The sequence below is a fragment of the Ranitomeya imitator genome, chromosome 5, assembly GCF_032444005.1.
Source record: "Ranitomeya imitator isolate aRanImi1 chromosome 5, aRanImi1.pri, whole genome shotgun sequence".
Lineage (NCBI taxonomy): Eukaryota > Metazoa > Chordata > Amphibia > Anura > Dendrobatidae > Ranitomeya > Ranitomeya imitator.
The window spans coordinates 364,535,764-364,561,216 of NC_091286.1; the positions used below are offsets into that span (position 1 = coordinate 364,535,764).

Below are 25,453 nucleotides of genomic sequence, written 5' to 3' on the forward strand. Positions count from 1 at the left end.
GGAATTTTTTTTATTGTAAGAATTTGGGAAACTTATGAAATCTACTATATAATTGTCTAAGGGTCTCTTCCGTCTTTCTGTAACGGAAGTCCCAAGTCGCTGATTGGTCGCGGTGCGACCAATCAGCGACGGGCACAGTCCGGCGGCAAAATGGCTGCTCCTTACTCCCCAGTCGGTGCCCGCTCCATACTCCCCTCCAGTCAGCGCTCACACAGGGTTAATGGCAGCGTTAACGGACCGCGTTATGCCGCGGTGTAACGCACTCCGTTAACGCTGCTATTAACCCTGTGTGACCAACTTTTTACTATTGATGCTGCCTATGCAGCATCAGTAGTAACAAGATCTAATGTTAAAAATAATAAAAAAATCATTATATACTCACCTTCCGGATTCAGCCCAGGCCTTTCCCGCTTCTCGCGACGCTCCGGTGACCGGTCCATGCATTTCGGTCTCGCGAGATGATGACGTAGCGGTCTCGCGAGACCGCATGTTAACATCTCGCGAGACCGCAATGCACTCTTGGTAGCGACAGGCACAATCCAGCCACTCCCTACTCCTCTGCAGTCAGTGTCCCCTCTATACTACCCCCCAGTCAGCGCCCGCCACCCACATAGCTTTGTAGAAGTCCGTTAAACCGACTGTGTTACACCGCGGCATAACACGGTGTAACGCAGTCTGTTAACGCTGCTATTAACCCTATGTGACAAACTTTTTACTATTGATGCTGCCTATGCAGCATCAATAGTAAAAAGATATGTTTAAAATAATTTTAAAAAATTGTGATATTCTCACCTTCCGTCGCCTCCGCAGCAGCTTTTCCTGCAGCTCGCAATGCTCCGCTCCCACTGCTTCGCTGATTGGTCGCGCCGGCTTCGCGCAAGCAATCAGCGCGGGATTTAAATCCCGCTTTGCTAATCGGCTGGGCGCGACCAATCAACGACATTGCCGCGGGATCTAATGTTAAAAATAATAAAAAATCATTATATACTGACTTTCCGGATCCAGCCCAGGCCTTTCCCGCTCCTCGCGACGCTCCGGTGACAGGTCCATGCATTTCGGTCTCGTGAGACCACTATGTCATCATCTCGCGAGACCGCAATGCACTCGTGGGACCAGAGCGTCGCGAGGAGCATTGGTAAACGCTTTGCTAATCGGTCCAAAAGTTTGGACACACCTTCTCATTTAAAGATTTTTCTGTATTTTCATGACTATGAAAATTGTTCATTCACACTGAAGGTATCAAAACTATTAATTAACATATGTTGAATTATATACTTAACAAAAAAGTGTGAAACAACTGAAAATATGTCTTATATTCTAGGTTCTTCAAAGTAACCACCTTTTGCTTTGATGACTGCTTTGCACACTCTTGGCATTCTCTTGATGAGCTTTAAGAGGTAATCACCGGGAATTGTCTTCCAACAATCTTGAAGGAGTTCCGAGAGATGCTTAGCACTTGTTGGCCCTTTTGCCTTCACTCTGCGGTCCAGCTCACCCCAAACCATCTCGATTGGGTTAAGGTCTGGTGACTGTGGATGGGTTAAAGTCTGGTGACTGTGGATGCCAGGTCATCTGGCGTAGCACCCCATCACTCTCCTTCTTGGTCAAAAAGCCCTTACACAGCCTAGAGGTGTGTTTGGGGTCATTGTCCTGTTGAAAAATAAATGATGGTCCAACTAAACACAAACCGGATGGAATAGCATGTCACTGCAAGATGCTGTGGTAGCCATGCTGGATCAGTATGCCTTCAATTTTGAATAAATCCCCAACAGTCTCACCAGCAAAACACCCCCACACCATCACACCTCCTCCTCCATGCCTCACGGTGGAAACCAGGCATGTAGAGTCCATCCATTCACCTTTTCTGCGTCGCACAAAGACACGGTGGGTGGAACCAAAGATCTCAAATTTGGACTCAGACCAAAGCACAGATTTCCACTGGTCTATTGTCCATTCACCCAAAAAAAGTCTCTTCTGCTTGTTGCCTGTCCTTAGCAGTGGTTTCCTAGCAGCTATCTTACCATGAAAGCCTGATGCACAAAGTCTCCTCTTAACAGTTGTTGTAGAGATGTGTCTGCTGCTAGAACTCTGTGTGGCATTGACCTGGTCTCTAATCTGAGCTGCTGTTAACCTGCAATTTCTGAGGCTGGTGACTCGGATAAACTTTCTCGGGCAGTCCTCATGTGAGCCAGTTTCTTTGTGGCGCTTGATTGTTTTTGCCACTGCACTTGGGGACACTTTCAAAGTTTGCCCAATTTTTTGGACTGACACCTTCATTTCTTAAAGTAATGATGGCCACTCATTTTTCTTTACTTAGAATTTCTATTATGGCAAGAAAAAAAAAAAACAGCTAACAGTCTTTTCAGAAGGACTATCAGCTGTGTATCCACCAGACTTCTGCACAACACAACTGATGATCCCAACCCCATTTATAAGGCAAGAAATCCCACTTATTAAACCTGACAGGGCACACCTGTGAATTGAAAACCATTCCCGGTGACTACCTCTTGAAGCTCATCAAGAGAATGCCAAGAGTGTGCAAAGCAGTCATCAAAGCAAAAGGTGGCTACTTTGAAGAACCTAGAATATAAGACATAACAAAAAAATGTGAAACAACTGAAATTAAGTATATAATTCCACATGTGTTAATTCATGGTTTTGATGCCTTCAGTGTGAATGTACAATTTTCATAGTCATGAAAATACGGGGAAGAAAAAAAAAAAAAAAAACTTTAAAATGAGAAGGTGTGTCCAAAATTTTGGTCTGTACTATATATATATATATATATATATATATATATATATATATATATATATATACATATATATATATATATATATATATATACACACTATTGAACCCGTTCTACGCCCGGGTGGCGAGCATTTGTATTGGTATATGGTCTCCATCCTGATATGTGCTGCTTCAACCTGCGTCCCCATCCTGTCATGTGCTGCTCCCATCCTGACATGTGCTGCTCCCATCCTGCGCCCCCATTCTGACATTTGCTGCTCTCATCCTGCGCCCCCATCCTGTCATGTGCTGCTCTCATCCTGTGCCCCCGTTCTGTCATGTGCTGCTCTCATCCTGTGCCCCCGTTCTGTCATGTGCTGCTTCCATCCTGCGCCCCCGTCCTGTCATGTGCTGCTCCCATCCTGCGCCCCCATCCTGTCATGTGCTGCTCCCATCCTGCGCCCCCATCCTGTCATGTGCCGCTCCCATCCTGCGCCCCCGTTCTTTAATTTGCTGCTCCCATCCATATGCCCCATACGCTGCTCCATAAAGGTTTATGGCCCCCATAAGATGCTCCATGGTATATGCCCCTGTATACTGCTCCATAAAGGTTTATGGGCCCCATAAGATGCTCCATTGTATATGCCCCCGTACACTGCTCCATTATGGTTTATGGCCCCATAAGATGCTCCATAATATATGCCCCGTATGCTGCTGCAATATATAAAAAACAAAACAAAAAAAACACATACTCACCTATTGTCGCTGGGCGCCGAGTGCTGGGGGGCCTGAGCAGGCGGGGACACCGGTGCGCTGTGGGGGTCAGGTGCCGGTATCGCCACCAGCTCAGGCCCCCCAGCACTTGCTATATTCACCTGGCCCCGTTCCACCACTGCGCACCGCCATCTTCCGGGTCCTCTGGCTGTGACTGTTCAGTCAGAGGGCGGCGCCGGCGCGCATTAAGCGCGTCGTCGCACCCTCTGAACTGAACGTCAGAGGCCGAGGACCGGGACACGGAGACGGAGCCGCACGCAGCGCTGGAACGGGGACAGGTGAATATAGCCGATACTTACCCTCCTGGCGGGCCCTGCTTCTCTGTTGGAGATCGCGGTGTGCGTTCAGTGTTTACGCATACCGCGATTTCCTGGGAGCGTCACTCTGTGGTGGCCAGACTGCGCACTCTATAAAGGCTTCGGACAGAGTGACGCTCCCAGCGTTATATTATAGATTAAAATTATATATATATATATATATATTAGATATGCGTGTTCTGCAATATGATTCAGCACAAACATGCTCCCTCCCTCCTCATAGACTATGAAGAAATATGAGCTAAGGGATTTCATAAAAATGACAACAAGCAGCCCAGTAAGGGACACATCACATAAATGGAATTAAACTACAAAAATCAGTATGCAGAACTACGTAGATTATGAAAATGGGAAAATGAGGTTATTCTCGGCTAACAAAAGCTTCTGACAACCTTGGAGCCCTATGGATTCAAACTATTAATGCAGAGTGATAGTGACTCAATAACAAAAAAAAAAAAAATTACGACATATATTTAGACATAAACCTCTTTTACGCTAGGTCTAAGAACGCAGAAAGCAAAACAGTAATAGCTTAGGTAGCCATGTCTTGGGAGTCATCTACATGCATTTGTCACACAGCAATTGGGAAAGATATCCAAAGTGATTGGGTTTTACAATACCAACACCCCCAGAAGTGGCCAAAATATTATTAAAAGGTAAGTCTACGGATTCCATTTGGCTTGCTACATTCAGTTTTATTACAGCTACGATAACTGCAGATTATATGTCATGTAAGGAGGAAACTGCTCCATCCAGGTATGTTTGACACATAAAAAGGTACATTACTTTTAGACGTATGCAAGTATGTCAAGAAATGTCTTACTGGATATTGGTGGCGATACTTGTACAAATCTCTTGCTGCATAAAAGCTTCTCTTTGGCTTGATGTTCAGTTCGGCTGTGCTGCAGTCATGCTGTAAAACACAGGCACATTGTAGGTTTTCTTGTGAAATTTACATGAAATTATTGATACAGGAAAGATATATATCTTGGTACCGTGTTAGCCAGTAGATAGAAAAATATTTAGAACTGAGAGTCCTCAGTGGTTGATACCTTTTAATGGCTAACTGAAAAGATGATAATAATTTCATAATTTTCATCCACTTTATATGTGGTAACAGCCATAATACACTGAGAGGTATAGCAAAAACAAGAAATCAACTCTTCATGGTCTGTGTGGTATGTGAAAAAAAACAAACAAAAAAAAAATGTCCTCAGTTTTGTCTGGTGACAGCGGTATAAAAGGTGAAGGACAGAAACAAAAATAATTGGGATCACCAAGAATCTCTAGTCCCACAGATAAATATTAAAAGGCTTGTCTAGGTTTAGGATATTGATGATCCAAGTCCCTTATGTGACGGCGGACTTTGTGCACAGCAAGGATTCTCTGGTGCCAAGAGCGGTGAGCACAACTGTGCAATTTGCATACATGTGGCCTCATGCAGACTAGACAAGCACAGCTTCGCTCAACATGTCTAGTTGGAATGTGGCTCGAAGTATACAAACCACAAACTTACACAACTGCAGATTTGAACGCAAAGACCTGGCAACCCTTTCCACCGGATTTAAATCAGTTTACTGTGATATGTATTTCTGTAAAAAATTTAAATTAAAATAGATTGTGATCCCCCCACCTTTTCTTTATTAACCAGTTCATGACCAGGCCACTACCCCTCGAACATTGTCAACTTTTTTTGTACATGCACCTTAAAAAAATTCTCTCATTCAGATATGCAAATTAATTTTACCTCTTTTTTGCAACACACCGGGCTTAATTTTACCTTTGTGCCGACATGAGGGGAAAATCTAAAGAGATATAGTGGATGTGTATAATTTTCACTTTTTATTTTAGGTATTTTTTTTACCCTCTCTTATTTTATACACTGCTAAGAGTATCTTAAAATACCTTTGGAGGGGGGGGGGTGTCACTTAAACACTTCAATGTATTCTTAATTCACCAATTTCCCTTGTACTAGGGGTGGGGACAGATTAGCTACAGAAAAATATCAGCCTCCTGACTGCATAGCAGAGCTGTCTGTTTCCTAGGACCCAGCAGCTCCTCTTCTCTCACTACCACACCTAGTAATTAATGATGAGCGCATAGTACTCCATGATAATTCTCTTGGATCTCTCCGCAGCATTCGATACTGTGGATCATCAGCTCCTCCTCACTATGCTCCGCTCCATCGGCCTCAAGGACACCGTTCTCTCCTGGTTCTCCTCCTATCTCTCTGACCGATCCTTCACTGTATGTTTTGCTGGTTCCTCCTCCCACCTTCCCCTTACTGTTGGGGTTCCTCAAGGATCAGTCCTAGGCCCCCTCCTCTTCTCGTTGTATACTGCCCCTATTGGACAAACAATCAGTAGATTTGGTTTCCAGTACCATCTCTATGCTGACGACACCCAATTATACACTTCTTCTCCTGATATCACACCGACCTTTTTAGAAAACGCCAGTGATTGTCTTACCGCTGTCTCTAACATCATGTCCTCCCTCTATCTGAAACTTAACCTGTCAAAAACTGAACTCCTCGTGTTCTCTCCCTCTACTAACCTACCTTTGCCTGACATTGCCATCTCAGTGTGCGGTTCCACCATTACTCCAAAGCAACATGCCCGCTGCCTTGGGGTCATCCTTGATTCTGACCTTTCATTCACCCCCCACATCCGATCACTGGCTCGCTCTTCTTACCTGCATCTCAAAAACATTTCTAGAATTCGCCCTTTTCTTACTTTCGACTCTGCAAAAACTCTTACTGTTTCACTTATTCATTCTCGTCTGGACTATTGTAACTCTCTACTAATCGGCCTCCCTCTTACCAAACTTTCCCCGCTCCAATCTGTCCTGAATGCTGCTGCCAGGATCATATTCCTCACCAACCGTTACACCGATGCCTCTACCCTGTGCCAGTCATTACACTGGCTACCCATCCACTCCAGAATCCAGTACAAAACTATTACCCTCATCCACAAAGCACTCCATGGCTCAGCACCACCCTACATCTCCTCCCTGGTATCAGTCTACCACCCTACCCGTGCCCTCCGCTCCGCTAATGACCTCAGGTTAGCATCCTCAATAATCAGAACCTCCCACTCCCGTCTCCAAGACTTTACACGTGCTGCGCCGATTCTTTGGAATGCACTACCTAGGTTAATACGATTAATCCCCAATCCCCACAGTTTTAAGTGTACCCTAAAAACTCATTTGTTCAGACTGGCCTACCGCCTCAATGCATTAACCTAACGATCCCTGTGTGGCCTATTTATAAAAAAAAAAAAAAAAAAAAAAAAAAAAAAAAAAATCAGGTTCCTCGCATCATGTTCTCATTCACTTTATGCAGTTAATAGCCCTCTGTGTCTGTACTGCTACATACTTAGGCAGTTAACTGGTTCATGCAGCTTTACATGAACACCTGAGCCTTACACTATGGCCGGTCCGAATAACTAAAGCAATTGTTACCATCCACCTCTCGTGTCTCCCCTTTTCCTCATAGTCTGTAAGCTTGCGAGCAGGGCCCTCATTCCTCCTGGTATCTGTTTTGAACTGTATTTCTGTTATGCTGTAATGTCTATTGTCTGTACAAGTCCCCTCTATAATTTGTAAAGTGCTGCGGAATATGTTGGCGCTATATAAATAAAAATTATTATTATTATTATTATCTCCCTCTTTATTCAGCAAGTTATAGCGCTTACCGAAGAAGCCGCAGCAGGAACCCGGATACCTGGAGCACTCCTGCTGATCAGCTGCATGTGTTGCGGATGTGTGACTGACAACACATGCATGGAGAGCCTGTATGTTGTGACTGTCACACAGCCACGACCCAAGAAGTTGCGGCTCTGAACACTTGATGATCAGAGCGCTCCAGGCATCTTGGGTCGTGGCTGTGTGACAGTCACAACATACAGGCTCTCCATGCATGTGTTCAGAGCGCTCCAGGCATCTGGATTCCCCACTGCAGCTTCTTCGGTAAGCGCTATAGGTTGCTGAATAAGAAGGGAGACAAACATATGCACTCATGCCTACTAGTAATCACATGTTCACTGGGTTCGGAGGAGAAAGTAGGGTAAGTGCTACCTCATTTATATACACAGAAGCTAGTTCAGCACTATGTATACAGAGATCAAGAAGGTAAACATGGTAATAACTCATGCTTATCTTCTCTATGGGAAATTTGGCTGTATTTGACAGCGAAACTCCATCTCCCACAGCTTCATGATCTTGAGAAAGCTGCTTAGACTGCATTAACGTTTTTACAACATCAGTGCAAAGATAAGAGTGGACTGCCAGATGGTTAAATTCTACAGGGAGTCTTGAAGTAGTAAAAAACCAAATCAGAAATCTTGCGATTTTAGACTTCATACTTCATGTTATTTCAGGAAGAGTTTCAGCTGACTTTTATCATCGGAGTCAAGATTACAGTGAGACATAACAGCTCTGAAACAATTCTGTACACAGCTAACAACACAGGTTACACCAATCCCAATAGGAGATGTCACACCAGCTACACCAACCTTGTTATCTTTGCACATGCTCATTAGATGGTTCAATAACAAAAGAAACATAGGGCCAGAGCCTTTTCATTGCTGGTAATGTACAAGCAGATTTCCCAAAACAGGAAGTTCAAGTCTAAAAAAGCCCTAGTCGCCACCGTGGAATTTCAATGTTTTTAATTTTATCTTTAACCCCTTTACCCCCAAGGGTGGTTTGCACGTTAATGACCAGGCCAATTTTTACAATTCTGACCACTGTCCCTTTATGAGGTTATAACTCCGAAACGCTTCAACGGATCCTGGTGATTCTGACACTGTTTTCTCGTGACATATTGTACTTCATGATAGTGGTAAAATTTCTTTGATAGTACCTGCGTTTATTTGTAAAAAAAACGGAATTTTGGCGAAAATTTTGAAAATTTCGCAATTTTCAAACTTTGAATTTTTATGCAATTAAATCACAGAGATATGTCACACAAAATACTTAATAAGTAACATTTCCCACATGTCTCCTTTACATCAGCATAATTTTGGAACCAATTTTTTTTTTGTTAGGGAGTTATAAGGGTTAAAAGTTGACCAGCAATTTCTCATTTTTACAACACCATTTTTTTTTTAGGGACCACGTCTCATTTGAAGTCATTTTGAGGGGTCTATATGATAGAAAATTCCCAAGTGTGACACCATTCTAAAAACTGCACGCCTCAAGGTGCTCAAAACCACATTCAAGAAGTTTATTAACCCTTCAGGTGTTTAATAGGAATTTTTGGAATGTTTAAATAAAAATGAACATTTAACTTTTTTACACAAAAAATTTACTTCAGCTCCAATTTGTTTTATTTTACCAAGGGTAACAGGAGAAATTGGACCCAAAAAGTTGTTGTCCAATTTGTCCTGAGTACGCTGATACCCCATATGTGGCAGTAAACCACTGTTTGGGCGCATGGGAGAGCTCGGAAGGGAAGGAGCGCTATTTGACTTTTCAATGCAAAATTGACAGGAATTGAGATGGGACGCCATGTTGCGTTTGGAGAGCCACTGATGTGCCTAAACATTGAAACCCCCCACAAGTGACACCATTTTGGAAAGTAGACCCCCTAAGGAACTTATCTGGATGTGTGGTGAGCACTTTGACCCACCAAGTGCTTCACAGAAGTTTATAATGCAGAACCGTAAAAATAAAAAATCATATTTTTTCACAAAAATTATATTTTTGCCCCCAATTTTTTATTTTTCCAAGGGTAAGAGAAGAAATTGGACCTCAAAAGTTGTTGTCCAATTTGTCCTGAGTACGCTGATACCTCATATGTGGCAGTAAACCACTGTTTGGGCGCATGGGAGAGCTCGGAAGGGAAGGAGCGCAGTTTGACTTTTCAATGCAAAATTGACAGGAATTGAGATGGGACGCCATGTTGCGTTTGGAGAGCCACTGATGTGCCTAAACATTGAAACCCCCCACAAGTGACACCATTTTGGAAAGTAGACCCCCTAAGGAACTTATCTGGATGTGTGGTGAGCACTTTGACCCACCAAGGGCTTCACAGAAGTTTATAATGCAGAGCCATAAAAATAAAACAAAATTTTTTTCCCACAAAAATTATTTTTTAGCCCCCAGTTTTGTATTTTCCCTAGGGTAACAGGAGAAATTGGACCCCAAAAGTTGTTGTCCAATTTGTCCTGAGTACGCTGATACCCCATATGTGGGGGGGAACCACCGTTTGGGCGCATGGGAGGGTTCGGAAGGGAAGGAGCGCCATTTGGAATGCAGACTTAGATGGAATGGTCTGCAGGCGTCACATTGCGTTTGCAGAGCCCCTAATGTACCTAAACAGTAGAAACCCCCCACAAGTGACACCATTTTGGAAAGTAGACCCCCTAAGGAACTCATCTTGATGTGTTGTGAGAGCTTTGAACCCCCAAGTATTTCACTACAGTTTATAACGCAGAGCCGTGAAAATAAAATATCTTTTTGTTTTCCCACAAAAATTATTTTTTAGCCCCCAGTTTTGTATTTTCCCAAGGGTAACAGGAGAAATTGGTCCACAAAAGTTGTTGTCCAATTTGTCCTGAGTACGCTGATACCCCATATGTTGGGGTAAACCCCTGTTTGGGCACACAGGAGAGCTCGGAAGGGAAGGAGCACTGTTTTACTTTTTCAACGCAGAATTGGCTGGAATTGAGATCGGACGCCATGTCGTGTTTGGAGAGCCCCTGATGTGCCGAAACAGTGGAAACCCCCCAATTATAACTGAAACCCTAATCTAAACACACCCCTAACCCTAATTCCAACGGTAACCCTAACCACACCTCTAACCCTGACACACCCCTAACCCTAATCCCAACCCTATTCCCAACTGTAAATGTAATCTAAACCCTAACCCTAACTTTAGCCCCAACCCTAACTGTAGCCCCAACCCTAACCCTAACCCTAGCCCTAACCCTAGCCCTAACCCTAACCCTAGCCCTAACCCTAACCCTAGCCCTAACCCTAGCCCTAACCCTAACCCTAGCCCTAACCCTAGCCCTAACCCTAGCCCTAACCCTAGCCCTAACCCTAGCCCTAGCCCTAACCCTAGCCCTAATGGGAAAATGGAAATAAATACATTTTTTTTTATTTTTCCCTAACTAAGGGGGTGATGAAGGGGGGTTTGATTTACTTTTATAGCGAGTTTTTTAGCGGATTTTTATGATTGGCAGCCGTCACACACTGAAAGACCCTTTTTATTGCAAAAAATATTTTTTGCAATACCACATTTTGAGAGCTATAATTTTTCCATATTTTGGTCCACAGAGTCATGTGAGGTCTTGTTTTTTGCGGGACGAGTTGACGTTTTTATTGAAAACATTTTTGGGCACGTGACATTTTTTTATCGCTTTTTATTCCGATTTTTGTGAGGAAGAATGACCAAAAGCCAGCTATTCATGAATTTCTATTGGGGGAGGCGTTTATACCGTAAAAAAAAATTGATAAATCAGTTTTATTCTTCGGGTCAGTACGATTACAGCGATACCTCATTTATATCATTTTTTTATGGTTTGGTGCTTTTATACGATAAAAACTATTTTACAGAAAAAATAATTATTTTTGCATCGCTTTATTCTCAGGACTATAACTTTTTTATTTTTTTGCTGATGATGCTGTATGGCGGCTCTTTTTTTGCGGGACAATATGACGCTTTCAGCGGTACCATGGTTATTTATATCTGTCCTTTTGATCGCGTGTTATTCCACTTTTTGTTCGGCGGTATGATAATAAAGCGTTGTTTTTTGCCTCGTTTTTTTTTTTTTTTTTCTTACGGTGTTTACTGAAGGGGTTAACTAGTGGGACAGTTTTATAGGTCGGGTCGTTACGGACGCGGCGATACTAAATATGTGTACTTTTATTGTTTTTTTTTTTTTATTTAGATGAAGAAATGTATTTATGGGAATAATATTTTTTTTTTTTCTTCATTATTTTGGAATATTTTTTTTTATTTTTTTTTTACACATTTGGAAAATTTTTTTTTTACTTTTTTACTTTGTCCCAGGGGGGGACATCACAGATCAGTGATCTGACAGTTTGCACAGCACTCTGTCAGATCACTGATCTGACATGCAGCGCTGCAGCCTTCACAGTGCCTGCTCTAAGCAGGCTCTGTGAAGCCACCTCCCTCCCTGCAGGACCCAGATCCGCGGCCATCTTGGATCCGGGGCTCGAGCAGGGAGGGAGGTGAGGAGACCCTCGCAGCAACGCGATCACATCGCGTTGCTGCGGGGGGCTCAGGGAAGCCCGCAGGGAGCCCCCTCCCTGCGCGGTGCTTCCCTGCACCGCCGGCACATCGCGATCATCTTTGATCGCGGTGTGCCAGGGGTTAATGTGCCGGGGGCGGTCCGTGACCGCTCCTGGCACATAGTGCCGGATGTCAGCTGCGATAAGCAGCTGACACCCGGCCGCGATCGGCCGCGCTCCCCGCGTGAGCGCGGCCGATCGGCTATGACGTACTATCCCGTCCAGGGTCAGATAAGCCCAGGGCACCTCGACGGGATAGTACGTCTAAGGTCACAGAGGGGTTAATAAACATTGTGAATATATATATATATATATAATATATATATATACACACACACACACATATACATATACATACACAGTACAGACCAAAAGTTTGGACACATCTCATTTAAAGATTCTTCTGTATTTTCATGACTATGAAAATTGTACATTCACACTGAAGGCATCAAAACTATGAATTAACACATGTGGAATTCTATACTTAACACAAAATTGTGAAACAACTGAAATTATGTCATATTCTAGGTTCTTCAGAGTAGCCACCTTTTGCTTTGATGACTGCTTTACAAACTCTTGTCATGCTCTTGATGAAGTTCAAGTGGTAGTCCCTGGGAATGGTTTTCAATTCACAGGTGTGCCCTGTCAGGTTTAATAAGTGGGATTTCTTGCCTTATAAATGGGGTTGGGACCATCAGTTGTGTTGTGCAGAAGTCTGGTGGATACAAAGATGATAGTCCTACTGGATAGACTGTTAGAATTTGTATTATGGCAAGAAAAAAGCAGCTAAGTAAAGAAAAACGAGTGTCCATCATTACTTTAAGAAATGAAGTACAGTCAGTCCGAAAAATTGGGCAAACTTTGAAAGTGTCCCCAAGTGCAGTGGCAAACACCATCAAGCGCTACAAAGAAACTGGCTCACATGAGGACTGCCCCAGGAAAGGAAGACCAAGAGTCACCTCTGCTTCTGAGGATAAGTTTATCCGAGTCACCAGCCTCAGAAACCGCAGGTTAACAGCAGCTCAGATTAAAGACCATGTCAATGCCACACAGAGTTCTAGCAGCAGACACATCTCTACAACAACTGTTAAGAGGAGACTTTCTGCAGCAGGCCTTTATGGTAAAGTAGCTGCTAGGAAACCACTGCTAAAGACAGGCAACAAGCAGAAGAGACTTGTTTGGGCTAACGAACACAAGGAATGGACATTAGACCAGTGGAAATCTGTGCTTTGGTCTGATGAGTCCAAATTTGAGATCTATGCTTCCAACCACCGTGTCTTTGTGGGACGCAGAAAAGGTGAACAGATGGACTCTACATGCCTGGTTCCCACCATGAAACATGGAGGAGGAGGTGTGATGGTGTGGGGGTGCTTTGCTGGTGACACTGTTGGGGATTTAATCAAAATTGAAGGCATACTGAACCAGCATGGCTACCACAGCATCTTGCAGCGGCATGCTATTCCATCCGGTTTGCATTTAGTTGGACCATCATTTATTTTTCAACAGGACAATGACCCCAAACACACCTCCAGGCTGAGTAAGGGCTATTTGACCAAGAAGGAGAGTGATAGGGTGCTACGCCAGATGACCACCAGACCTGAACCCAATCGAGATGGTTTGGGGTGAGCTGGACCGGAGAGTGAAGGCAAAAGGGCCAACAAGCGCTAAGCATCTCTGGGAACTCCTTCAAGATTGTTGGAAGATTGTTCCCGGTGAGTACCTCTTGAAGCTCATCAAGAGAATGCCAAAAGTGTGCAAAGCAGTAATCAAAGCAAAAAGTGGCTACTTTGAAGAACCTACAATATAAGACATAACAAAATAGTGTGAAACAACTGAAATAAGTATATAACTCCACATGTGTTAATTCATAGTTTTGATGCCTTCAGTGTGAATTTACAATTTTCATAGGTGTGTCCAAACTTTTGGTCTGTGTGTATATATATATATATATATATATATATATATATATATATATATATATATATATATATATATATACACACATATACACACACATATACACATTTAACATGATTATTTAAACAATAGCTCATCTTCTGATAACAAGGTTGCTGTGATGCTGCAACTTTACTGTGTATTGGTGTCCAAATGTTGCCATGATGCCCATGTCTAAACATTTATTGTTGGCATAAAAAAAGAATGAAAACTGTATGAAACATTAATTTGGAATCATAGTCCTGGGTTTTAAGCATAATATATGACAAAGGGATTTGGATTCCTTTGCACTGTACAAGTAATTTTGTGTTTAATAGGGTAAGTGATTCACATATTCCCTTACCTAATCTATAGGATCAAGCAGATTGTTAAGGCCCCTTCACATTAAGCGACGCTGCAGCGATACCGACAACGATCCGGATCGCTGCAGCGTCGCTGTTTGGTCGCTGGAGAGCTGTCACACAGACCGCTCTCCAGCGACCAACGATGCCGGTAACCAGGGTAAACATCGGGTAACTAAGCGCAGGGCCGCGCTTAGTAACCCGATGTTTACCCTGGTTACCATGCTAAAAGTAAAAAAAAAAAAAAAAAAAAAAAAAAAAAAAAAAAAAAAAACACACTAGATACTTACCTACAGCCGTCTGTCCTCCAGCGCTGCGCTCTGCTTCTCTGCACTCCTCCTGTACTGTCTGTGAGCCGGAAAGCAGAGCGGTGACGTCACCGCTCTGCTTTCCGGCTCACAGACAGTACAGGAGGAGTGCAGAGCACAGCGCTGGAGGACAGACAGCTGTAGGTAAGTATCTAGTGTTTGTTTTTTTTTACTTTTAGCATGGTAACCAGGGTAAACATCGGGTTACTAAGCGCGGCCCTGCGCTTAGTTACCCGATGTTTACCCTGGTTACCAGTGAAGACATCGCTGGATCGGTGTCACACACGCCGATCCAGCGATGTCTTCAGGGAGTCCAGCGACGAAATAAAGTTCTGGACTTTATTCAGCGACCAACGATCTCCCAGCAGGGGCCTGATCGTTGGTCGCTGTCACACATAACTATTTCATTAACGATATCGTTGCTACGTCACAAATAGCAACGATATCGTTAACAATATCGTTATGTGTGAAGGTACCTTTACATGAATTCTCAGGACGCAAGACTATGTTGATGAGGTCTTTTATTCTGTCTGCATTAGCAGTTTCTGGTAATTAGTCTATTTTACAAATCTAAAGTTGTTAAAAAAAACAAAATAAACACTTAATTTTCAAAGTTAATACAGCAGCCCTATCAGGTCTAAAAGATCAATTTATAATATATGCAGTTGGTACTGTGAAACTGGTGACAGATCTGCTTTAATCCAGGTGTTAAGCACGGTAATCTTTAAAGATTTTTTTTTAAAGTGAGCTCAAAAGACTATCAATCTGGGGCTGCCATTATTATTTAATAAGAGTGGGCAGCCCAAGATTGGTGATTTTTCAACATATATACAAGAAAACCCGTTTATAAGCATCCTTAATCCCTAGCAGAAGTCAGACCCAAACTTCCGAGTGCAATGCTAATAGATGTGGATCCATTGTGCCAATGCCAGAATTATCCTGGAGGGCCATAACTTACAGTGGCTTGCGAAAGTATTCACTTACCTACACGCAACCTCCGATCCTCACAAGATCTCCTTCTCTACTCCCCTCTTATCTCCTCTTCCCACAATCGCATACAAGATTTCTCCCGTGCTTCCCCCCTACTCTGGAACCCTCTACCACAACATATCAGACTCTCACCTGCCATCAAAACCTTCAAAAAGAACCTGAAGACCCACCTCTTCCGGCAAGCCTACAACCTGTAGTAACCACCGATCGACCAAACCGCTGCATGGCCAGCTCTACCCTACCTACTGTATCCTCACCCATCCCTTGTAGATTGTGAGCCCTCGCGGGCAGGGTCCTCTCTCCTCCTGTAACAGTTATGACTTGTATTGTTCAAGATTATTGTACTTGTTTTTATTATGTATACCCCTCCTCACATGTAAAGCGCCATGGAATAAATGGCGCTATAACAATAAATAATAATAATAATAATAATAAACTCTCTTGGCTTTTTAATCACTTTATTACGTGACAACCTACTTTTGTAATCCGATTTGGGTTTGATACAACAGCACTAAATAATTGTCTAAGTTGGTGAATTGAAATGAGATAAATATAGACAAATTAAATTCATGTGATCAAATAACTAGAAATTGGTATGTGCATACGTATTCATCCCTTCTGCGATGAAGACCACAAAAATTTCTGGTGCAAGCAATTACCTTTAGGCTGTGTGCACACGTTGCTGTTTTTTTGCATTTTTTTGCGTTTTTTCCCGATAAAATCGCAAAAAAACAGCATACAATAAGCATCCCATCATTTCGAATGAATTTCGCATGTTTTGTGCACATGATGCGTTTTTTTTGCAGAAAAAAAACGCATCTCGGTAAAAAACGCAGCATGTTCATTAATTTTGCAGTTTTTTTGTGGATTTCCCACTACAAAATGCATTGGGAAATGTCCGGAAAAAGAAAAACGCATAAAAAATGCATGCAGATTTCTTGCAGAAAATTTCAGGTTTTTCCTCAGAATTTTCTGCGAGAAATCCTGAACGTGTGCACATAGCCTTACAAGTCACATGCTTAGTGAAAGGAAGTCCACCTGTGTCAAATTTAAGTGTCACATGGTCTCTCAGTATATACTACATTTTCCGAGAGGCCACAGAGGCTGCAACACCATTAAGCAAGAGGCACCACTAGCCAAACAAAACCATGAAGACCAAGGAGATCTCAAATAAGTCAGGGACAAAGTTGTTGATAAGTACAAGTCAGGGTTGGGTTATAAAACAATATCCCAATCTCTGCTGATCCCCTGGAGCACCATCAAATCCATTATCATCAAATGGAAAGAACATCATACCACAACAAACCTGCCAAGAGAGGGCCGGCCACCAAAACTCTCAGCCCAGGTAAGGAGGGCTATTTAATCAGAGAGGCAGCACAGAGACCTGAAGGAGCTGCAGAGTTCCCAAGCAGAGACTGGCTTATTATGGTCTTATGGACAGATACTCCATACACTCCACGGAGGTGGCCTTTATGGAAAAGTCTTTACTTACACTTTGTGTGTAGGGCTCGTTTTGAATTTGCCAATAGACATGAGAGACTACCCAAATGTATAGAGGAAGGTGCTGTGGTCAGAGGAGATCAAAATTGAACTTTTTCGCCATCAGGGCAAACACTATGTCAGGCGCCAAACCAACACAGCACAATAAACACATCCCCACAGCATGATGCTGCCACTATAATGTCTCACTGAGGCGATGGTTTTTCGGCAGCAGCAACAGGGACAATGGTCCGAGTCAGGGAGAAGATGGATGATGTGAAATACAGGGATATTCTTGAGCAAAACCTATTTCAGTCTGTCAGTGATTTGAGACTGGGATGTAGGTTCACCTTCAAAAAAGACAATGACCCAAAGCAACTCTGAACTGGTTTAAGGGGATATGTGTAAATGTTTTGGCCTAGTCAAAGCACAGAAATTAATACAATTGAGAATCTGTCACACTTGAAGATTGCTGTTCACCAGAGGAACATCTAACTTGAAGTAGCTAGGGCAGTTTTGACTGGAAAATTGGGCAAAAATCCCAGTGGCAAGATGTGGAAAGCTCATAGAGACTTTGCCAAATCGACTTGAAGCTGCAGTTGCTGCAAAAGGAGGTTCTACAAAGTACTGATTTGTGTACAGTACAGGTTGGGAGGTAGTAAAACACGAAAAATGCCACCGTGGTAAGTACTTTCGCAAGCCACTGTAAGTGGCTGCCTGATCTACACTGGAGCCTATGATGGATAGGTTTCGGAAGCAGAATAGCCACCAGGTGCAATTCCAGGGCAGTATACAGAACTGCAACAGCAAACCCATGGGTCATAACCAGTGTGAAAGGTCCAGAAGAGGCGAAACAGAAGTGTAGTCAGATGGTTTGGGGGTCGGGTTAGGCAGCACATGTTCAGGAGCAGAGAGAACAGACAGGATCAGAAGACAAGCCGGGTCAGTAACAGGAGGGATAAACAATAAAACACACTGACCGGAATTCACTGCTAACAGCAATTGGAACCTAACCTCAGGCAAGTTGTGGAGGGCAGCGATGCCTGATACAACTCCTGCTGGCTGGTGTTTGGCTGGGGGAACCCTAACCCTGCAGGGCACATCAGGGTTAAATTCCTGTAGGATTCCTGTGCTGCAGTGAGTAGCACAGCAGCGGCACACATGCGAGTAACAGCTGTGACACAGTTGTGGGATCCATACAAGCAAAGTGTGATCCCAAGACCCTTCACGGCTGCTCCAGCAATGTATAAAAGTGAGATCTCACTCTTTGTACTAAATAAGCGCTGCCATGTACGCTACTAAGCAGTTACCGAACAGGCTAATGCAAAGAGCACAAATCACAATTTTTCACTAAAAGAAGATGCGGTGGCTTGTGGGGTCCTGATCTACACGTGAGGGTCTCACAGCGTTGGGGGACATTAATAAACGATTTTGATACTGGATAATATTTAGAATATTAACAAATACGGTAAATAAAAAAGGCAGACCCATATTGGTGATAGGTACTTTTTAAGTAAGGAGATAGAATCATAGCAGTGTGGTTACCAGCTACCTAGATTTGATTTTAACGTTACAATGTATTAAAAAAGGGTAGTTTATATCAAAATAATCAATCGTATCGCACTTATTTCTGAACTTCGCTTAGCTATGATGTGCCATAACTTAACAATTAGTTGTGTCCAATCACTAGAACAAATATTGGGAGCTCCTAAAAGGGGTATTCCTTACTTTCTACTTGCTGTGTGGTGAGTGCTCCTCTTTGAGTGACAGTTCTGCTGAGCAGTTTCAATCATCTAATACATATTAACAATCTGTGAGCGCTTATTTAGAGTCTACACTATTATCTTTATATTTACATATCAAGATAACAGAGACTTTGAACAAGCACACAACTCAGGAAAGTGAGAGCTTTGATTCAGAGAACTGCAGTACAGACTATCAATGTTGGGTGCTGGGGGATTGTGATTATACAGGATTGATAGAAGAACTGCCAGGAGCTGAGAGGGAGGGTGAGTGAGATGAGTAGCTAACTGCTGTATAGAAATCAATGGGCTGGAAAGAGCTGACTAGTATGTTAAGAGTTAACTCCTGTTCTGGAATGTAATTACTTAGCCACCAGGTTGCCAGGGTCTGGGAAACCATATTTACACTATGCAACATAAAAACTGACAGCAGATATATAAAAAAAAAAAAGCGATTAAACTGCAAAGCTGCTAATTTTCATGCTAAGTAACTAAAGCAGAAGACAGGAGCTGGGACAACCCACAATTAGAATTGGTGCTCGCTTCATAATTCATCACGTGCTACTATGCAGTGTGACCAGTTTACAAGGTAATTAAGTAGTGATGAGCGAATATACTCATTACTCGAGACTTCCCGAGCATGCTCGGTGGTCCTCTGAGTATTTTTTAGTGCTAGGAGATTTCGTTTTTATCGCTGCAGCTGAATGATTTACAGCTACTAGCCAGCATAAGTACATGTGGGGGTTGCCTGGTTGCTAGGGAATCCCCACATGTAATCAAGCTGGCTAACAGATGTAAATCATTCAGCTGCGGCGATGAAAACTAAATCTCCGAGCACTAAAAAAAATGCTCTGAGGACCCACGAGCGTGCTCGGGAAATCTCAAGTAACGAGTATATTCACTCATCACTATAAATTAAGTCATCCTATAGCCAGAGGGTGACTACTAAATTAAATGATAGAGATTAGGGAGTTATAGCCAATAAAAACTTTCTAATATAGTTACCAATAAATTGGTCCTGCTATTCCCTATGAATCTCGGGTATTCTGTGCATTGTGATTCATCAATATCTGGCTACAATGTATAATTGCTGTATAGTTTATAAAAGAGGTCTCCGTTATGGCTCACTTATGTTTCGGTGGTGAACGTATGGCATGATGATGCATCAGCAGATACTGGCCAGGAAGTGGTATCAGGCACCTGTCATTAGTAATGATTCCTGGCAGCAGAAAGCAATATGCCCTAGAGTTCTGGCACACGAGAGCGGAGGGCATGGAGAGCTCATATGCAGACACTTTTATTGTATTTGATCCACTTTTGTGCTATTTTCAGAGATTGGATGGAGAAATCTCCCTCACTGTAGCTAAGGTAAGAAGACACAGATAGACACTTGCAGGAAGGGGGAAGAAGTGAGGACCACTTATCTATAGCTATTAGATACAATCCTCCAGAATGTGAAGACGAGATCAAATAAACCACATCCTCTATATACAAAGCAAATAATGGCAGATACAAGACTCCGAATATAAGGTGGTCCTGAACGGATTGCTCCATCAGTATCTTACCCAGATATGTCCACACTACCCATGTGTCTACACAGCGATTGTTAGGGCATCACAGTACAGTAAGCCATGCCAACCCCGCTGTACCTATATCAGCATGCCCACATACACCCAGTGAGAGCCCATACTGCTGTACAGTGACTGTTGGGGGGGTACAGCAGGCATCATAGTACAGTAAGGATTCCCAGCCATGCCAACCCCACTGTACCTATAGCAGCATGCCCACATAGCACCCAGTGAGAGCCCATACTGCTGCACAGTGATTGTTGGGGCACAGCAGGCATCATAGTACAGTAAGGATTCCCAGCCATGCCAATCCCACTGTACCTAAATCAGCATGCCCACATAGCATCCAGTGAGAGCCCATACTGCTGCACAGCGATGCCTACTGTACCCCAATAATCATAGTACAGTAAGGATTCCCAGCCATGCCAACCCCACTGTACCTACATCAGCATGCCCAAATACACCCAGTGAAAGCCCATACTGCTGCACAGTGATTGTTAGGGTACAGTAGGCATCATAGTACAGTAAGGATTCCCAAGCCATGCCAACTCCGCTGTACCTATAGCAGCATGCCCACATAGCACCCAGTGAGAGCCCATACTGCTGCACAGCGATGCCTACTGTACCCCAACAATCATAGTACAGTAAGGATTCCCAGGCATGCCAACCCCGCTGTAGATCAGCATGCCCACATAGCACCCAGTGAGAGCCCATACTGCTGCACAGTGATTGTTAGGGTACAGTAGGCATCATAGTACAGTAAGGATTCCCAGCCATGCCAACCCCGCTGTACCTATATAAGCATGCCCACATAGCACCCAATGAGAGCCCATACTGCTGCACAGCGATGCCTACTGTACCCCAATAATCATAGTACAGTAAGGATTCCCAGCCATGCCAACCCCGCTGTACCTATATAAGCATGCCCACATAGCACCCAATGAGAGCCAATACTGCTGCAGTGATTGTTAGGGTACAGTAGGCATCATAGTACAGTAAGGATTCCCAGCCATGCCAATCCCACTGTACCTACATCAGCATGCCCACATAGCACCCAGTGAGAGCCCATACTGCTGCACAGCGATGCCTACTGTACCCCAATAATCATAGTACAGTAAGGATTCCCAGCCATGCCAACCCCACTGTACCTATAGCAGCATGCCCACATAGCACCCAGTGAGAGCCCATACTGCTGCACAGTGATTGTTAGGGTACAGTAGGCATCATAGTACAGTAAGGATTCCCAAGCCATGCCAACTCCGCTGTACCTATAGCAGCATGCCCACATAGCACCCAGTGAGAGCCCATACTGCTGCACAGCGATGCCTACTGTACCCCAACAATCATAGTACAGTAAGGATTCCCAGGCATGCCAACCCCGCTGTAGATCAGCATGCCCACATACACCCAATGAGAGCCCATACTGCTGCACAGTGATTGTTGGGGCACAGCAGGCATCATAGTACAGTAAGGATTCCCAGGCATGCCAACCCCGCTGTAGATCAGCATGCCCACATAGCACCCAGTGAGAGCCCATACTGCTGCACAGTGATTGTTAGGGTACAGTAGGCATCATAGTACAGTAAGGATTCCCAGCCATGCCAACCCCGCTGTACCTATATAAGCATGCCCACATAGCACCCAATGAGAGCCCATACTGCTGCACAGCGATGCCTACTGTACCCCAATAATCATAGTACAGTAAGGATTCCCAGCCATGCCAACCCTGCTGTACCTATATAAGCATGCCAACATAGCACCCAATGAGAGCCAATACTGCTGCAGTGATTGTTAGGGTACAGTAGGCATCATAGTACAGTAAGGATTCCCAGCCATGCCAATCCCACTGTACCTACATCAGCATGCCCACATAGCACCCAGTGAGCCCATACTGCTGATTAATAGCAGCTAGAGAGTTGTGGAACAGCAGCCATGCCCACTCTGCACATCTGTGCCCATGTTCCCGGTTTCGGTATAGTAGTCCCATAAAGTTGGCAGTGTTTGCCATAGCCAGGACCCGACGAGCTGCCCGTGCTGACAATGGCAGAAGTGGCACATGTACCTGGCTGCTGGTGTCCTCTCTGCCGCCTGCCATCACATCAGTGCCAGGCTCGTCCTCCATGCCACACTGCTTCTTCTCCTCCGCTCCTTCTTCATCGTCGCCCTCGTCTTCTCCTCCGGAGTCGGTGTCCCAGGTGGAATCGCACTCCTCTACAGTGGTGGGCTCTCTGAAGCTGACCCCAGTCAGGAGATTGCCCATCGGCCCGGCGGGTGCTAGCAGCGCCCAGCAGCGGAGGCTGGCATGTCCCGGGAGGATGAGCTCGGAGCGCCGCTCTCTCTGCTGCTGCGCTCGGACAGCGGAGGAGACAGGTGACCCCTCCTTTATTGCCGGGGTAGCGGCTAGTTCCCCTTCCCCGTGAGGCACACCCGACGTCATCACGTCATGTGACCCAGCACTTCTACAGTCACGTGGTGCTGCTTCTTCCCGAGGGGTAGCACGGACCCCAGTTGTGAGGAGCGGTCTCTGTGGAGTGGAGGATGGCGGGAAGGAACGGGGGCTCAGCGATGGGCACGGAGGGGGCATGTGGTCATGGCATGAGCTTAGCCCCTTCCTGCTGGGTACATTGTTTTCAGTTTTACATTTTAGTTTTTACTTCCGCTTCTTTCAATGGTCAGAAGTTTGTTTTCTGTTGACGTTGTTGGAGGAGCACTTGGTTTTCTCATTTTTTTTTTTTTGGGGGGGGGGGGGGTAGGTGAGTTGTAATTTCCGATGGCGCCATTCATTTACCATATAATGTCCTGAAAACCAGGGAAACGATTCCAAGTGCGGTAATAACCCAAATTCCACCATTACTTGTTGGGTTTGTGGGTTTTTTCAGTGTTCATAATTTATGCAGCAATAATCAGCTGGTCATGCGATTCTCCAGGTCCGTACGAGCACAGCGATACCAAGTTACGTATATAAGTGGCGGAAATAAAGCCTAAACTTTATAAAAATAAGGCTTTGGCCTCTGTCACCAATCTCCAATGCTGGCAACTTAGGACACTAGGAATGGTACTGTAACATAGTAAGGCCGAAAAAAGACATTTGTCCATCCAGTTCAGCCTATATTCCATCATAATAAATCCCCAGATCTACGTCCTTCTACAGAACCTAATAATTGTATGATACAATATTGTTCTGCTCCAGGAAGACATCCAGGCCTCTCTTGAACCCCTCGACTGAGTTCGCCATCACCACCTCCTCAGGCAAGCAATTCCAGATTCTCACTGCCCTAACAGTAAAGAATCCTCTTCTATGTTGGTGGAAAAACCTTCTCTCCTCCAGACGCAAAGAATGCCCCCTTGTGCCCGTCACCTTCCTTGGTATAAACAGATCCTCAGCGAGATATTTGTATTGTCCCCTTATATACTTATACATGGTTATTAGATCGCCCCTCAGTCGTCTTTTTTCTAGACTAAATAATCCTAATTTCGCTAATCTATCTGGGTATTGTAGTTCTCCCATCCCCTTTATTAATTTTGTTGCCCTCCTTTGTACTCTCTCTAGTTCCATTATATCCTTCCTGAGCACCGGTGCCCAAAACTGGACACAGTACTCCATGTGCGGTCTAACTAGGGATTTGTACAGAGGCAGTAACATAGTAACATAGTTAGTAAGGCCGAAAAAAGACATTTGTCCATCCAGTTCAGCCTATATTCCATCATAATAAATCCCCAGATCTACGTCCTTCTACAGAACCTAATAATTGTATGATACAATATTGTTCTGCTCCAGGAAGACATCCAGGCCTCTCTTGAACCCCTCGACTGAGTTCGCCATCACCACCTCCTCAGGCAAGCAATTCCAGATTCTCACTGCCCTAACAGTAAAGAATCCTCTTCTATGTTGGTGGAAAAACCTTCTCTCCTCCAGACGCAAAGAATGCCCCCTTGTGCCCGTCACCTTCCTTGGTATAAACAGATCCTCAGCGAGATATTTGTATTGTCCCCTTATATACTTATACATGGTTATTAGATCGCCCCTCAGTCGTCTTTTTTCTAGACTAAATAATCCTAATTTCGCTAATCTATCTGGGTATTGTAGTTCTCCCATCCCCTTTATTAATTTTGTTGCCCTCCTTTGTACTCTCTCTAGTTCCATTATATCCTTCCTGAGCACCGGTGCCCAAAACTGGACACAGTACTCCATGTGCGGTCTAACTAGGGATTTGTACAGAGGCAGTATAATGCTCTCATCATGTGTATCCAGACCTCTTTTAATGCACCCCATGATCCTGTTTGCCTTGGCAGCTGCTGCCTGGCACTGGCTGCTCCAGGTAAGTTTATCATTAACTAGGATCCCCAAGTCCTTCTCCCTGTCAGATTTACCCAGTGGTTTCCCGTTCAGTGTGTAATGGTGATATTGATTCCCTCTTCCCATGTGTATAACCTTACATTTATCATTGTTAAACCTCATCTGCCACCTTTCAGCCCAAGTTTCCAACTTATCCAGATCCATCTGTAGCAGAATACTATCTTCTCTTGTATTAACTGCTTTACATAGTTTTGTATCATCTGCAAATATCGATATTTTACTGTGTAAACCTTCTACCAGATCATTAATGAATATGTTGAAGAGAACAGGTCCCAATACTGACCCCTGCGGTACCCCACTGGTCACAGCGACCCAGTTAGAGACTATACCATTTATAACCACCCTCTGCTTTCTATCACTAAGCCAGTTACTAACCCATTTACACACATTTTCCCCCAGACCAAGCATTCTCATTTTGTGTACCAACCTCTTGTGCGGCACGGTATCAAACGCTTTGGAAAAATCGAGATATACCACGTCCAATGACTCACCGTGGTCCAGTCTATAGCTTACCTCTTCATAAAAACTGATTAGATTGGTTTGACAGGAGCGATTTCTCATAAACCCATGCTGATATGGAGTTAAACAGTTATTCTCATTGAGATAATCCAGAATAACATCCCTCAGAA

At 44.0% G+C, this 25,453-nt stretch overlaps 1 protein-coding gene across 1 annotated transcript in view; it reads right to left on the reverse strand.

Annotated features, from left to right (window-relative positions):
• OGFRL1 (opioid growth factor receptor like 1) overlaps positions 1 to 22,990 on the reverse strand; it is a 104,207-nt gene extending 81,217 nt beyond the window's left edge. Inside the window, exons 1-2 of the mRNA XM_069726619.1 lie at positions 22,530 to 22,990; positions 4,648 to 4,737 (exon numbers count right to left, since the gene is read on the reverse strand). Of these exons, the coding sequence (XP_069582720.1) occupies positions 4,648 to 4,737; positions 22,530 to 22,904 (465 nt within the window). The 5' untranslated portion in view covers positions 22,905 to 22,990. The remainder of the gene's footprint in view (positions 1 to 4,647; positions 4,738 to 22,529) is intronic.
• Positions 22,991 to 25,453: the final 2,463 nt, after the last annotated feature.